This window comes from Mesoplodon bidens (assembly GCF_964165515.1).
Source record: "Mesoplodon bidens genome assembly, chromosome: 19".
NCBI lineage: Eukaryota > Metazoa > Chordata > Mammalia > Artiodactyla > Ziphiidae > Mesoplodon > Mesoplodon bidens.
In genome coordinates this window covers 9,802,050-9,817,824 of record NC_138179.1, presented here as the reverse complement: position 1 = coordinate 9,817,824, position 15,775 = coordinate 9,802,050, and the positions used below count along the sequence as shown (strand labels likewise).

At 50.5% G+C, this 15,775-nt stretch overlaps 2 protein-coding genes across 5 annotated transcripts in view; one reads left to right on the top strand and one right to left on the bottom strand.

Moving 5' to 3' along the window:
• The window catches only part of MMP28 (matrix metallopeptidase 28), a 36,693-nt gene that overhangs the window by 3,272 nt on the left and 17,646 nt on the right, over positions 1-15,775 (bottom strand). For 2 of the 4 annotated variants that reach the window (XM_081218701.1, XM_081218700.1), the window contains 4 exons: positions 15,175-15,420; positions 13,671-13,820; positions 13,174-13,341; positions 10,223-12,343 (listed from right to left, as the gene is read on the bottom strand). In XM_081218701.1, coding sequence (XP_081074827.1) covers positions 11,949-12,343; positions 13,174-13,341; positions 13,671-13,820; positions 15,175-15,420 — 959 coding nt within the window. In that variant the 3' untranslated portion in view covers positions 10,223-11,948. Of the gene's footprint in view, positions 1-8,342; positions 8,698-10,222; positions 12,344-13,173; positions 13,342-13,670; positions 13,821-15,174; positions 15,421-15,775 lie in introns of those variants that run through there. The other 2 variants (XM_081218703.1, XM_081218702.1) reach the window with 2 other exon arrangements.
• Positions 9,081-10,169, top strand: LOC308607656 (uncharacterized protein C17orf50; the record flags this gene model as incomplete). Its single annotated transcript, XM_081219819.1, has 3 exons — positions 9,081-9,101; positions 9,289-9,848; positions 9,950-10,169. 3 exons carry the CDS (start codon positions 9,081-9,083, stop codon positions 10,158-10,160), a joined length of 792 nt encoding a protein of 263 aa, XP_081075945.1. The 3' UTR covers positions 10,161-10,169.

The following is a 15,775-nucleotide window of genomic DNA, read 5'->3' as shown; positions in this document are numbered from 1 at the left end:
GTCTGGCAACAGGAGGAGGAATTCCTAGAGAATCAGACTTTGAAGGCTAGCGGGATTTGATTGCAGGACTCTGACAGGACTGGGGGAAACAGAGACTCCACTCTTGGAGGGCACACACAAAGTAGTGTGTGCATCGGGACCCAGGGGAAGGAGCAGTGACCCCAGGGGAGACTGAACTAGACCTACCTGCTAGTGTTGGAGGGTCTCCTGCAGAGGCGGTGGGTGGCTGTGGCCCACCATGAGGACAAGGACACTGGCAGAAGAAGTTCTGAGAAGTGCTCCTTGCCGTGAGCCCTCCCAGAGTCTGCCATTAGCCCCACCAAAGAGCCTGCAGGCTCCAGTGTTGGGTCGCCTCAGGCCAAACAACCAACAGGGAGGGAACCCAGCCCCACCCATCAGCAGTCAAGCTTAAAGATTAAAGTTTTACTGAGCTCTGCCCAGGAGAGCAACAGCCAGCTCTACCCACCACCAGTCTCTCCCATCAGGAAACTTGCACAAGCCTCTTAGATAGCCTCATCCACCAGAGGGCAGATAGCAAAAGCAAGAAGAACTACAGTCCTGCAGCCCGTGGAACAAAAACCACATTCACAGAAAGATAGACAAGATGAAAAGGCAGAGGGCTATGAACCAGATGAAGGAACAAGATAAAACCCCAGAAAAACAACTAAATGAAGTGGAGATAGGCAACCTTCCAGAAAAAGAATTCAGAATAATGATAGTGAAGATGATCCAGGACCTCAGAAAAAGAATGGAGGCAAAGGTCAAGAAGATGCAAGAAATGTTTAACAAAGACCTAGAAAAATTAAAGAACAAACAAACAGAGATGAACAATACAATAACTGAAATGAAAAATACACTAGAATGAATCAATAGCAGAATAACTGAGGCAGAAGAACAGGTAAGTGACCTGGAAGACAGAATGGTGGAGTTCACTGCTGCTGAACAGAATAAAGAAAAAAGAATGAAAAGAAATGAAGACAGCCTAAAAGACCTCCGGGACAACATTAAACACAACACTTGATTTACACATGTCCCAGAAGGAGAAGAGAGAGAAAGCACCGAGAAAATATTTGAAGAGATTATAGTCCGAAAACTTCCCTAACATGGGAAAGGAAATAGCCACCCAAGTCCAGGAAGTGCAGAGAGTCCCATACAGGATAAACCCAAGGAGAAACACGCTGAGAAACATAATAATCAAATTGGCAAAAATTAAAGACAAAGAAAAATTATTGAAAGCAGCAAGGGAAAAATGACAAATAACATACAAGGGAACTCCCATAAGGTTAACAGCTGATTTCTCAGCAGAAACTCTACAAGCCAGAAAGGAGTGGCATGATATACTTAAAGTGATGAAAGGGAAGAACCTACAACCAAGATTACTCTACCCGGCAAGGATCTCATTCAGATTCGATGGAGAAATCAAAAGGTTTACAGACAAGAAAAAGCTAAGAGAATTCAGCACCGCCAAACTAGCTCTACAACAAATGCTAAAGGAACTTCTCTAAGTGGGAAACACAAGAGAAGAAAAGGACCTACAAAAACAAACCCAAAACAATTAAGAAAATGGTCATAGGAACATACATATCGATAATTACCTTAAACGTGAAGGGATTAAATGCTCCAACCAAAAGACACAGGCTTGCTGAATGGATACAAAAACAAGACCCATATATACGCTGTCTACAAGAGACCCACTTCAGACCTAGGGACACATACAGACTGAAAGTGAGGGGATGGAAAAAGATATTCCATGAAAATGGACATCAAAAGAAAGCTGAAGTAGCAATACTCATATCAGATAAAATAGACTTTAAAGAATGTTACAAGAGACAAGGAAGGACACTACATAATGATCAAGGGATCAATCCAAGAAGAAGATATAACAACTATACATATATATGCACCCAACATAGGAGCACCTCAATACATCAGGCAACTGCTAACAGCTATAAAAGAGGAAATTGACAGGAACACAATAATAGTGGGGAACTTTAACACCTCATTTACACCAATGGACAGGTCATCCAAAATGAAAATAAATAAGGAAACAGAAGCTTTAAATGACACAATAGACCAGATAGATTTAATTGATATTTATAGGACATTTCATCCAAAAACAGCAGATTACACTTTCTTCTCAAGTGTTCATGGAACATTCTCCAGGATCACATCTTGGGTCACAAATCAAGCCTCAGTAAAGTTAAGAAAATTGAAATCATATCAAGCATCTTTTCTGACCACAACGCTATGAGATTAGAAATGAATTACAGGGAAAAAAACGTAAAAAACACAAACACATGGAGGCTAAACAATACATTACTAAATAACCAAGAGATCACTGAAGAAATCAAAGAGGAGATAAAAAAATACCTAGAGACAAATGACAATGAAAACACGACGATCCAAAACCTATGGGATTCAGCAAAAGCAGTTCTAAGAGGGAAGTTTATAGCTATACAAGCCTACCTCAAGAAACAAGAAAAGTTTCAAACAATCTAACCTTACACCTAAAGGAACTAGAGAAATAAGAACAAACAAAACCCAAAGTTAGCAGAAGGAAAGAAATCATAAAGATCAGAGCAGAAATAAATGAAATAGAAACAAATAAAACAATAGCAAATATCAATAAAACTAAAAGCTGGTTCTTGGAGAAGATAAACAAAATTGATAAGCCATTAGCCAGACTCATCAAGAAAAAGAGGGAGAGAACTCAAGTCAATAAAATTAAAAATGAAAAAGGAGAAGTTACAACAGACACCGCAGAAATACAAAGCATCCTAAGAGACTACTACAAGAAACTCTATGCCAATAAAATGGACAACCTGGAAGAAATGGACAAATTCTTAGAAAGGTATAACCTTCCAAGACTGAACCAGGAAGAAATAGAAAATATGAACAGACCAATCACAAGTAATGAAGTTGAAACTGTGATCAAAAATCTTCCAAGAAACAAAAGTCCAGGACCAGATGGCTTCACAGGTGAATTCTATCAAACATTTAGAGAAGAGCTAACACCCATCCTTCTCAAACTCTTCCAAAAAATTACAGAGGAAGGAACACTCCTAAACTCATTCCAAGAGGCCACCATCACTCTGGCACCAAAACCAGACAAAGATACTACAAAAAAAGAAAATTACAGACCAATATCACTGATGAATATAGATGCAAAAATCCTCAACAAAATACTAGCAAACAGAATCCAACAAATTAAAAGGATCACACGCCATGATCAAGTGGGATTTAACCCAGGGATGCAAGGATTCTTCAATATCGCAAATCAATCAATGTGATACACCATATTAACAAATTGAAAAAGAAAAACCATGTGATCATCTCAATAGATGCAGAAAAAGATTTTGACAAAATTCAGCACCCATTTATGATAAAAACTCTCCAGAAAGTGGGCATAGGGGGAACCTACCTCAACATAATAAAGGCCATATACAAACAAACCCACAGCAAACATCATTCTGAATGGTGAAAAACTGAAAGCATTTCCTCTAAGATCAGGGACAAGACAAGGATGTCCACTCTCACCGCTATTATTCAACATAGTTTTGGAAGCCCTAGCCACGGCAATCAGAGAAGTAAAAAAAATAAAAGGAATACAAATCAGAAAAGAGGAAATAAAACTGTCACTGTTTGCAGATGACATGATACTATACATAGAGAATCCTAAACATGGCACCAGAAAACTACTAGAGCTAATCAATGAATTTGGTACAGTTGCAGGATACAAAATTAATGCACAGAAATCTCTTGCATTCCTATATTCTAATGATGAAAAATCTGAAAGAGAAATTAAGGAAACACTCCCACTTACCATTGCAACAAAAAGAGTAAAATACCTAGGAATAAACCTACCTAGGGAGACAAAAGACCTGTATGCAGAAAACTATAAGACACTGATGAAAGAAATTAAAGATGATACCAACAGATGGAGAGATATACCATGTTCTTGGATTGGAAGAATCAATATTGTGAAAATGACTGTACTATCCAAAGCAATCTACAGATTCAGTGCAATCCCTATCAAATTACCAATGGCATTTTTTACAGAGCTAGAACAAAATATCTTAAAATTTGTATGGAGACACAAAAGACCCCAAATAGCCAAAGCAGTCTTGAGGGAAAAAAAGCAGAGCTGGAGGAATCAGACTCCCTGACTTCAGACTATAAGACAAAGCTACAGTAATCAAGACAATATGGTATTAGCACAAAAACAGAAATATAGATCAATGGAACAAGATAGAAAGCCCAGAGATAAACCCACGCACCTATGGTCAGCTAATCTGTGACAAAGGAGGCAAGGATATACAAAGGAGAAAAGACAGTCTCTTCAATAAGTGGTGCTGAGAAAACTGGACAGCTACATGTAAAAGAATGAAATTAGAAGACTCTCTAACACCATACACAAAAATAAACTCAAAATGGATTCTAGACCTAAATGTAAGACTGGACACTATGAAACTCTTAGAGGAAAACATAGGAAGAACACTCTTTGACATAAATCACAGCAAGATCTTTTTTGATCCACCTCCTAGAGTGATGGAAATAAAAACAAAAATTAAAAAATGGGGGGCTTCCCTGGTGGCGCAGTGGTTGAGAGTCTGCCTGCCGATGCAGGCGACACGGGTTCATGCCCCGGTCTGGGAAGATCCCACGCCGTGGAGCGGCTAAGCCCGTGAGCCATGGCTGCTGAGCCTGTGCGTCCGGAGCCTGTGCTCTGCAACGAGAGACGCCACAGCAGTGAGAGGCCTGTGTACCACAAAAAAAAAAAAAAAAAAAAAAGGACCTAATGAAACTTCAAAGCTTTTGCACAGCAAAGGAAACCATAAACAAGACGAAAAGATAACCCTCAGAATGGGAGAAAATATTTGCAAACGAATCAACGGACATAGGATTAATCTCCAAAATATATAAACACCTCATGCAGCTCAATATTAAAAAAACAAACAGCCCAATCCAAAAATAGGCAGAAGAGCTAAATAGATATTTCTGCAAAGAAAACATACCATACAGATGGCCAAGAAGCACATGAAAAGCTGCTCAAGATCACTAATTATTAGAGAAATGCAAATCAAAACTACAATGAGGTATCACCTCATTCCAGTTAGAATGGGCATCATCAGAAAATCTACAAACAACAAATGCTGGAAAGGGTGTGGACAAAAGGGAACCCTCTTGCACTGTTGGTGGGAATGTAAATTGATACAGCCACTATGGAGAACAGTATGGAGGTTCCTTAAAAAGCTAAAAATAGAATTACCATATGATCCAGCAATCCCACTACTGGGCATATACCCAGAGAAAAACCGTAATTCAAAAAGACACATGCACCCCAATGTTCATTGCAGCACTATTTACAATAGCTAGGTCATGGAAGCAACCTAAATGCCCATTGACAGATGAATGGATAAAGAAGCTGTGGTACATATATACAATGGAATATTAACCATAAAAAGGAACGAAATTGGGTCATTTGTTGAGATGTGGATGGATCTAGAGACCGTCATACAGAGTGAAGTAAGTCAGAAAGAGAAAAAGAAATAGCGTATATTAACGCACATATGTGGAACCTAGAAAAATGGTACAGATGAACCGGTTTGCAGGGCAGAAAGTGAGACACAGATATAGAGAACAAACGTATGGATACCAAGGGGGGAAAGCGGCGGGGGCTGGGGGTGGTGGTGTGATGAACTGGGTGATTGGGTTTGACGTGTATACTGATGTGTATAAAATTGATGACTAATAAGAACCTGCTGTATAAAAAAATAAAATAAAATTCAAAAAAAGTAATGTGCATGCTACCACATTATTTAAAAAAAAAAAAAAAAAGAGCCAAGGTGGCTATAGGCTCTTTTAGTAAATGTAAGGAAAATGGGGTTTTTTGGGGGAGACAATTCTGCATGGGTCTTTCCTATTTTTGCATGTCTTGCAAGCAGAGGTACTGACTTTTCAAGGGTGTTTATATAGTGAACAACCTTGGAAGTAGAGATAGTGTCTTTTTCTGGAGCAAAGAAGAGGTTTGGTTACTGCCCAGTATAAAAGATTAGGGTCCCCTAAGCTCAGGGTTCCTCTTATAATGCAAATGACTGCATATGCAGGTATTCCCTGGCACCCATCCCTATAGCACCCTTGGGACAGTGGGCCAAGAGGAGATGACACAGGTATGCTGATGCTGCTGTGCCTTGAGCAATGAGGTCCTTTATCTCCAACCCAGGAGTCTCATGTTTTTTTTGGCAGCACCCATGAAAGTACAGCAGGCTAACTTGCAAGTAGGGTAAAATTTTAGACTCTTTACAGTTCTTGACAGTGTTGCCCCCATGAGATTCCTGGGGACTGGTCTGCTCTCTTTGTTCTACCTCCCACCAAACTGGCTCCACCAAACTAGGAGACGCCTGAAGGAAGAGACCCCATTGCCCCGCTTCAGACCTGGATGGAGGACCATATCATGTTCCCCTGTCAGACTGGTATCTCCTTGACTCCAGCAACTGTATCCCATCAGACGGAGACTCTCCAGATCTGGGTTTGCATCCTCTGCCCCCTCCATACCCCTGACTCTGCCAACACACCCCACGGTCAGGCCAGGAAAAGAAGGAGTCTCCCCAGTTTCTATGATTTTATTCCCTTCCCCAGCCCCAGCTCTCTCACACACATACAGAACATCCAGGAGCTACACCCAGCTGTTGCCGGAGTTCTGCTTCCGACAGAACGTCACACCATGTCCTGTGCTTCTCGGAGCTAAAGCAATGAGCTGGAAGTCGGTGGGGGTGGGGAGCAAGGGTGAGGAAGGCCAGGGATAGAACAGAAGGAGAAAGTAGTGATGCAAATAAACATAGTGCTTTAAGTGTTTTCTGTGGGCCAGGTAAAGTCTGGTCCTGCACCGCCATCTCTGACTTACAGGTAAAGAGACGGAGGATCAGAGAGATAATATGCTAATAGCTTTTATGTTTATGTGGTAGAGCTGGGATTTGACCCCAGTCTACTGGGGGCCAAAGTTGCTCTCTATCCCCTTTAATACCTTCCCAAGAGAAAAGGTGCTGTTTGGGGGTGTTTTGGAATCTCTAGAAAAGGCAACTATTCTGGGGTGGAACCCTATGGGCAGGTGGGGTTCTAGCCCCGCCCCCTCATAATCCAACAGAGGCCCTAGAGACCAGACCAAGTTCTGTGGGAACTCCCTCTCATCCCAGTGCCTGATCAAGGGAAGAGGGCAGCACGGCTTTGGGAAGAATGGATAAACACGGTGGGTGGGGCCGGAGGACAGGGTCTCTTGACTCCAGGGTGGACCAATCAACCCATCACCATGGCAACCCCAGAGTAGAAGCCCAATCTTTTCTCAGTTACCCATCCATGTACAAGCCCTCTTCTCTCTCTTTCCTGAATATTCTTGACATCTGCTCTCTCATCTTCACCTGCTGCTGTTCGGATCTTTCCTCTGGCCTGGACCACTGTAATGACTCCTAAGTAGGTCTCTCTCTGTCTCCTTCTGTCAGAGGGAACATCCTAAAGGATGGCTCTGAGCACATCCCTGTGTCAAAACGTTCAGTGGGGCTTCCCTGGTGGCGCAGTGGTTGAGAGTCCGCCTGCCAATGCAGGCAACCCAGGTTCGTGCCCCGGTCTGGGATGATCCCACATGCCGCGGAGCGGCTGGGCCCGTGAGCCATGGCCGCTGAGTCTGCGCGTCCGGAGCCTGTGCTCCGCAACGGGAGAGGCTACAACAGTGAGAGGCCCGCGTAATGCAAAAAAAAGAAAAAAGGAACAAAAAAAAAAGAAACGTTCAGTGGTTCCCCACTGCTGAAGGACAAAGTCCAAACTCCATAGTCTGGGCCCCCAAACCCCAACCTTCCTTTCCAATTCCTCATCCTCCCCAAATGTTCCCAGCACCCCTTTCTGGCTGTGCACTACGTCTGGCCTTTCACAACCAGAAGGCTCCCTCATGTGTTTTCCTAAACAAAAGTACAGTGGACCTTGGGAATTCCCCTGGCGGTCCAGTGGCTAGGACTCTGGGCTTCCACTTCAGGGGCTACAGGTTCGATACCTGGTTGGGGAACTAAGATCCCACATGCCACGCAGTGTGGCCAAAAAAAAAAAACAGTACAGTGCATCTTGGTTCTCCACATTTAGCAATACCAAGAACTGGCAGAATGTTTGAAACAACTTTTCTTGAAAGGTTTCAAAAGTCTTGAAATTCAGAGGCCCCTCCGTTACCTACCACGTCACCTGCCTGAGAGGGTCGGGAAGATGAAGGGGGGCATGATGTATGAAGAGGTTAGCCCAGTGACTACGTGCAGTTGGTGCTCAATACATGTGGGCTGGAACACTAGCTTTATTATCATTCATTCTGCTTTGTCTCCAACCTCTTTAATCATGATGGGCAGGGATCAATAGAAAAATTTCTAGACCTTTCCAGGGCAAACCGCAGGAATTGTGTCTTCCCTGCCCTCCTCCCCCTTTTTTTCATTACAAGTCTAGCTTCCCAGATGGAGCAGACGGCAGGGCACATGGTGGGGCTGGGCCAGTGTTCGCTGAGTGAGTGAGGGGTGGGCACCCACCCGCAGAGGCCGGGTCACTTTCCCATCAGTCCAGGAACTCCCCGCCTGCCAGGGCTGCCGCTTGGGGTGGTGGAGTTTGTGTCCTGAACGCCAGCAAGGGGGACAGTTGTGGCTGAAATCCAGCTGGCAGTTCGGGTCGAGCCTAGAAGGAGGAATAGATGCCTTTTCCTAAGTGGCTCCCCCCTAGGGCAGCCTTTTCCTAATCGGTCTGCCCATGGGGTGGGAAGGCAAGAAAACTTCTATTTAGTCCGCTCATAAGGGGCACTTTTCCTGTTTTGCTCATCGGAGGCGTCCATTTCTAACAGTGCAGAGGCGCTGTGTGCCCACCTGCCTGCCCACCCCGCCGCAGGTGTTGCTGGGCTTTCTTAAGGTAAGGCCCACTTTGAAGACGGAAGTCCCGTTCCATCCAGAAAACAAAATGTAAACCACCTGTTAAAATTCCAATCAGTGCACTTAATGTTTATTGACAGCCTGCACAGAGATCAGCCCCCACCCCAATTAGAGCCAATTAGAAGGAAGGTGGTGATGAACCGCCATCTCCTCCGGGTTCGCAAGGCTCATTGCACCTGTTTGTTGATGGCTTCCCGCGGCCCCTGAGCCAGGCGCTTCAAACACACTCGATCTGATACCTGCCTTACAGTAACCCTTCAGATAGGCACTACTTTTTCCCATTTTACAGATAGGGAAACGGAGGTGACAGAAGCAACGTGACTTGCCCCGAGGCTTCAGCTAGAAAGTGCGGGGACCTAGGAAATCAGGCCCTCCTTTGCCCAGGAAATCCTGCACACTCTGTAACCCTCTCTTGGAATCCTGCTGGCTCCCGGCATCTCGTGCGCACCGTCCTTCGAACACCTGCCTATTTTGGGGGAGGGGGGCGGTCGGTCGGGCTGTGGGCAACAGTCAGGGTACCAGGGTACCCAGGCCCTTCACTGACCTCCTCCCCGCCCCCGCAGGCGTGAAGACCACCTTGTGGAAAAAGGAGCTGGAGCAGCCCGGGACGGCGGAGGCGGAGGCGGAGGCGGAGGCGGAGGCGGAGGCGGAGGCGGAGGCCGCGGAGGGGGTGTCAGAGGAGGACGAGGAGAGGCCGCCGGAGGAGCGCGCGGCCGAGGGCGAGGCGGAGGGCGGGGAGGCGGAGGGCGGCGAGAGCCGGGAGCGGGGCTCCGTGTTGAACAATCCGCTGCGCCAGGAGTCCAGCACCCAGCAGGTGGCGCTGCTGCGGCGCGCGGACAGCGGCTTCTGGAGCTGGTTCAGCCTCTTGGCACTGCTCGGCGGCCTGGCCCCTCCCGCCAACAGGTGAGGGCGCGCCGCTCGGCGGGGGCGGGATGTACTGGCGCCAGGGCCCCGGGCGGGAGCGGGCGGCGCGGTGTCCTGAGCGCCCCGGCCCCCGCCCGCAGGAAGCGGATCCCCCCGGAGGAGCCGTGCGTGCTGGAGACGCGGCGGCGGCGGCTGCGCGGCGGGGGCTGCGCGCACTGCGAGATCCTTTTCTGCAAGAAGTGCAGGAACCTGCACAGCTCGCAGAGCTACGTGGCGCACTGCGTTCTGGAGCACCCGGATCTGCGGGAGGCGCGGGCTTCTGGAGGCGCGGGGGCTGCCGTGGGCCTTTGAGCGCTCCCCAATCCCCGGCCTCTGTGGCCCTCCATCCTCGCCTGATTCCAAATTCCCCGCCACCCTCTCCTCTCCCCCGACGCGGAGCGCTCTGCAGCACGTGCCTGAGAACCGCCTTCCCGGAGCGGCGCCCATCCGAGCAGCCCAGCAGGCCCACCGCTGATGACCGGCCCCACCTGTCATCAATGCGGAGCCCAACATCACCTGGAGCTCCATTCCTCCAACAGCGCCTCCCGAGGGCCCCCGCGCCCGGGTCAGCACGCAGTGCCCACCGCCCACCTGAGTCGCGCCCCCTGGTACAGCCTCACGCTCATCTCTGGGGTATTTCACGTCCTTCGGGCCCGGTGAGCAGAGGCGTCGCCTAGAGAAAATAACCCCTCTGGGAAACGTGCCCCTCCCCTCAAATCCTTCAATAAAGCTCCTAATCCAAGTGTCAGTGCCTTGAGGTGGGGCGTGGGATAAAGATCGACCCTCCTCCTCTTCCCCGGGTTCAAGCCAGAGGGAAAAGGGCAGGCGGAGAGCCTCCTCCCTGCAACTCCCCCCGGACGGGGCGGAGCAAAGCACTTGCATCCAAGGGCAGTCAAAGGCCATTCTCCCCACCGCGCAGAGAAGAAAATGAAGCTGCCGGGCCAGGAATGCCCACTGGCAGCTGAGGGCTGAAGCTGGCCGGACCTTCCTCCCCTCCCGCGGGAAGCCCGGTCTGGCTGAGGTCAGTGTGTGTGCAGAGGAGGCACTGGCAGGTGTGCAGGGGGCAGGACGAGAGAACCAGCCCCAGAAGCCGCTGAGACAGAAGACTGGGAGGCCCGGGAGCTGGGTCCTTCTCCAGGAATCCCAGCTATTCTCGGCCGGCCAGCGGGAGCTCCTGGAATGCTTCGTGCGTGGCCAGGAGAATGGGGCCATTGTGAGCACGAAGCTCTCCCGGCCTGCAGAGCTCCCAGCGACTGCAGCTGTGCAGACCTCCAGAGAGGCCCCTGTCCTCCTCCTGCCACACAGGGTCCTTCATCTGGCCTGGGGGATGAGGTGGGCGAAGGATATTTTGATTTTTGAGGAGAGTGGCAGGGCCCCTCTCCCCATCACAACTACACACACGCACAACTCACTGGTCCTGGCTTTGACCGGAAGAACATGGTTGCAGCCTCCCTAGCATCCATACCCACCCGCTCTCACTGGAAACATGTCCAAGGAAGGCTGCTTCCCCCCTCCAGGCCCACCAGCTGGGAGCACCTCTTTATTCCAGCCTTCCCCCCAACCCCTGAAAGAAACAGGGCCCAGCAGGCCTGCATCGGTCTCCTTCTTGTTCTGGGTCCTGACACCCCTGAGGTTGGAGACCCTTGTACTCAATCCATCCAATCTTCCTGGGGGTGGGGCCTCTGATTAAATAAGACACAATCCTCCAAGGACTGAGCCAGGAGGTCCTGAGGGGAAGGGACAGTCTTGCAAAGTGGTCCCAACTTGTCCATTGAGTTTTGCATCCTTCCTGGTTGCCCAGTGCTGTGGCCTCATGGACAGGAACTGCACCTTTAGGGGAAGAAACAAAATCCCCAAGGCCTGGGGAGGAATGAGTCTTTGGGGAAAGGGCCGTGGGGTCTGGGATCCTTTTCGGCTTCTCGTTGAATTGATCCCACAAAGATCAATGTCTTGACAGCACAAAAACATTCTCCAAGGAACAAATGCAGATCGGACTTCTGCAGGGAGGCTCAGAGGCTTCCAGACAGGGTCTGCCCTTGGGGCTGGGGATACACGTTGGCCACGAGAGCGCCAGCAATTCACTAAGAGGTGGGGGCATCTTCAGAACAGGGTGCCCCCCGAGTTGGCGTGCCAGCAGCCCATCCAGGGCAGCTCTGTGGCCCAGCGGCCCAGGGGCGTTGCTCGAAGTTTGGCCTGGTCAAGGCGCCAGTAGCGGTCGTCTCTGAAGAAGATGATGGAGCCGTCGGGCCTGGGCAGGGCGCCGCTGACCTCCTCGGGGACACCGCCCCAGTCCTGCAGGCCTCGGGGATAGTAGGGCTCCACCTGCAGCCCCCCTCGGGCCAGCACGTAGTAGCGGGCGCCCTTGAAGAGGATGAGGCGGCTCAGAGGAGGGAAGAAGAGGGCCGCATCCGGGTGGGGGGGCAGGCCCCCTGCCCGGCACAGCTGTGGGGAGCCCCACACCGGCTTGGGGCCCTGGAACCTCCAGCATCGACTCCCTGTGGGACAGCGGCAGAGCCAGCGTGAGTTGGTGCGCTCGCCCTTCGGTCCTCCACCCCGCCTCTGTCCCCCCATATTCCTACTCCCCTTCATGTTGGAGTCCAAGGTGGTCAGTATTCGTGATCATCAAAACAGATCAGTTGTAAACAGTAGAGGAGGGACTCTTGTGGCCTCCACTTCCAGCAGGTGTCCGCAGAGGGCAGCTTGCTCTGAAGGAACCTCCCCACCCCAGGCAGGAAGCACGCGCCCTCCCAGGTAGACTTCAGGGAAGTCCAGGGGCTTTCTCCACGGCCATTACTACCAACAGTTCTGTGAGGGCAGGGAATTCTGTTTTGATCACTACTGTATCCCAACACCTCCAGCCGAGTTTGTAGAAGGCACTCAATATTTGTTGAATCAATGAATGAACACAATTTTCTCGAGTAATATACTGCACAGTCCTCAGACATTATGTTCTTTGAATCCTCCTTCCCCAACAAACCTGAGGGATTATTTTCCCCGTTCAACAAATTCAAGCTCCAAGAGTTAAGTGACAGGCCCAGACTCACACAGCCAGGATTCCAAGGAAGGTTTGTCCTTCTGCCGTATTGCAGAGCTCAGAGCCATCCTCTGCTTCCCTCTAGACTCTTCTCTGAAACTCTCCCACCCGCTCTCTCTCTGGGACAACCGTGACACCTGTGCCCCCCGATCCATCACTAAAGGAATCTCCTGGGAGAGTTCCTGGGGCCACAGGTTCAGAATGGAATTGAGACTCCTCCCCTCTTTTGACCTTGGGCAGACTCCTCCCCTCTCTAGGCTTCAGTTTTCTCATGTGCCCCAGGGCTGGTACCTTTGAAGAAGTAGAAGTCTCCATCCTCCAAGGACACCGCGGCAGCCTCAATATGGGGGGGCAGCCCTGCCCACCTTTTCTGTAGTGGGTGGGGCTCTGAGACATTGCCATCAGCTGTCACCTCCCAGAACTGGTTCCCTTGAAATATGTACAGTCGATGTTGCCCATCTGCCCGGAGACAAGAGAAGGTGGAGGAGTGACCATCAGCCTCCTGCCTTCTTTCCAGGGAAGGTGCTTCCCTACAACCCAGCTTCCCAAACTGACGAGAGAGGATGCAGCAGAAAGGATACAGCATGCACAGCTGGGGCAGAGGGGAAGTGCAGGAGGAAGCAGCGTTTTGCTTGGCGTGGGCTTGCTACCCTGCAGAATGCTTGTGACTTGGGATTTCTGGATTTTATAATTCATCCCCCAACCTTGTACTCCAGCTCCGGAGACGCCTGGAGATGTGGAGGAGGAGGAGGGAAGAAGGAAGCAAGGAACCAGCAGGACCATCTTACCTACAGTGATTGCATCGAAGGAAGAGTGGCAATATTTAGGACCTCGGGTTTCGGGGCGCCTTCCTTGCAGTCTGTGGGGGTCCCAGGCCTCAAAGTCCGTGAACAGCTTTCCGGGGAGCTGGATGGCCCCTGAGCCGCCCTGGGGCTTCCCTTCACAGGGAAGGAGGGAAGCGGGAGAGAACGCTCACTGGTTGGGGGTGTGTTGAGTGCTCGAGACCTCCCCCTTGGTTCACTTCATTATCTGACAGGAGGGGCAGGGAAGGAGGGCAGGGGTGGGGGGTTGAGTTGTCCTTGGTTGTTGGTGTTATAACCATAGCACCAAACTCGGAAGTCCTCTTTCCTGCCGAACAGTCTGGAAAAGGGTAAAATCGGAGTGGGGGAACCAAACAAGGGTTTGGAACTAAAAAGGGCAGAGGGTCCTCTTCCCTGAGTCCTGGACAATGCAGACGGCATGAGGGCAGAGTTCAGGGGCCTGGGCTGTGATAATTACAGCAGTTATAATAATGGCATCACTATACTTCACTTAGGAGAATGAGGCAGATTCCAACAGGCTTAGAATTCGGCACCAGCTCCTGAATCCTGATCTGCACCTTCCTAGCTGGGTGACCTTGGACAAGTTATCTAACGTCTCTGAGCCCCATTCTCCTCATTTGTGGATAAAAAGATACCTCATGGGTGTGTTAAGCGTCTGGCCCATGGTAGACACTCGAGAAATAGCAGCTATTATTACTACCTTTGTGTAGGTCTCTTAGGCTACAAAGCATGTTCATATCCACCAGAACAACAGCCCTGGGAGGTAAGCAGGGCCTCAATTATTATCCCCCCGCTTTTTTTCCCCCCAGAAGATAAAACCGAGGGCTTTAAAAGGGGAAGTGCTTTGCCCAAGAGCAACTGCTAACCGGGATGGAATGGTGACTTGATCCTAGGGATCCTGGCCCTGCCCACCACACCAGGTACTCAGGGTCACAGCCCCGGGCTGGGGTCCAGATAAATCTCTGGGAAGCACCAGTCAGTTCATTCTGCAGGAGAAGACCTTGTCTAAGTCCACAGCCAGGCAGAGGCCCGGGCTTGGGGGAAAAGTGGGCATCAGCTCACAGAGAGCGAAATGTTGGGGGACAGCCACTGGAGCTGGGAGCAGGAATGAGGGCTCTGGGGTCTGGGTGGGACCGAGGACTGGGTCTGGGTGATGGGGCAGGGATACGAGAGGAATTGCGCCGCCCAGGTTGGGCAGGAATCAGCAACTGGAACGCAGAGGAGGGCTGTGCCCAGGAATTGGTTGGGATGATAGAGGCCAGGCATGCGGGTGGAGCACAGCAGGAGATGAGGTTTCTCAAGATTTGAGGGGAGCCCGAAGCTTCAGCATCGGGAAGGACCAGTGATGGGGAGGCCAGCTTCCTGCGCTTAGGATGGGCGATCCTATTTGAAGAGCCGGTGTCCGAGCCCTGGGGATCCCGGGGCGCAGGGGACAGGGGAGAGCGCAGTGGCGAGCGCGCCGGGGGCTCACCATACAGGCTCTGCACGGCCAGCACGTCGTCCCAGCTGAGCAGCGCGTCGCGGCCCAGCCTCTTGTAGTAGGGCGCCATGAGCGCGCGCGGCGCGGCCGAGTGGGTCAGGCCGAGCGTGTGGCCGATCTCATGCGCCAGCACCACGAACAGGTTGCGCCCGCGGCGGCGGCTCAGGGACCAGCGCTCGTCGCGGTCGAAGTGCGCTTCGCCGCGGCGGGGGAGGAAGGCGTGCGCCAGGGCGCCGCCTACAGGCGGCGAGGAGGTCAGGCGGAGCCGCCGCCCGCGACACCCCCCAACTTCCCACCGCCCGGCGCAAATGCCATTGGCGTGTGTATGCTTTTTTGTTGAGTAATTTCCCTCCTAATTAAGTCTGGCAGAAGCTGAAGTGTGGAGCAATGAACAGATGACTAGGCTATGGGGCCTGGAAGCCTAAGGGAGAGCGTGGTGTACAAAGAGCACGGGGCCAAACTGCCTAGCTTCCAATCCCGGTTTTATCCCCTTACTAGCTGTGTGACCTTGAGCAGATAGCTTAACCTCTCTGTGTTTTAGCTTCTGGATTTTAGATCTGAAAAATGGGCGTGTTGATAAGGGAGTTGCTCC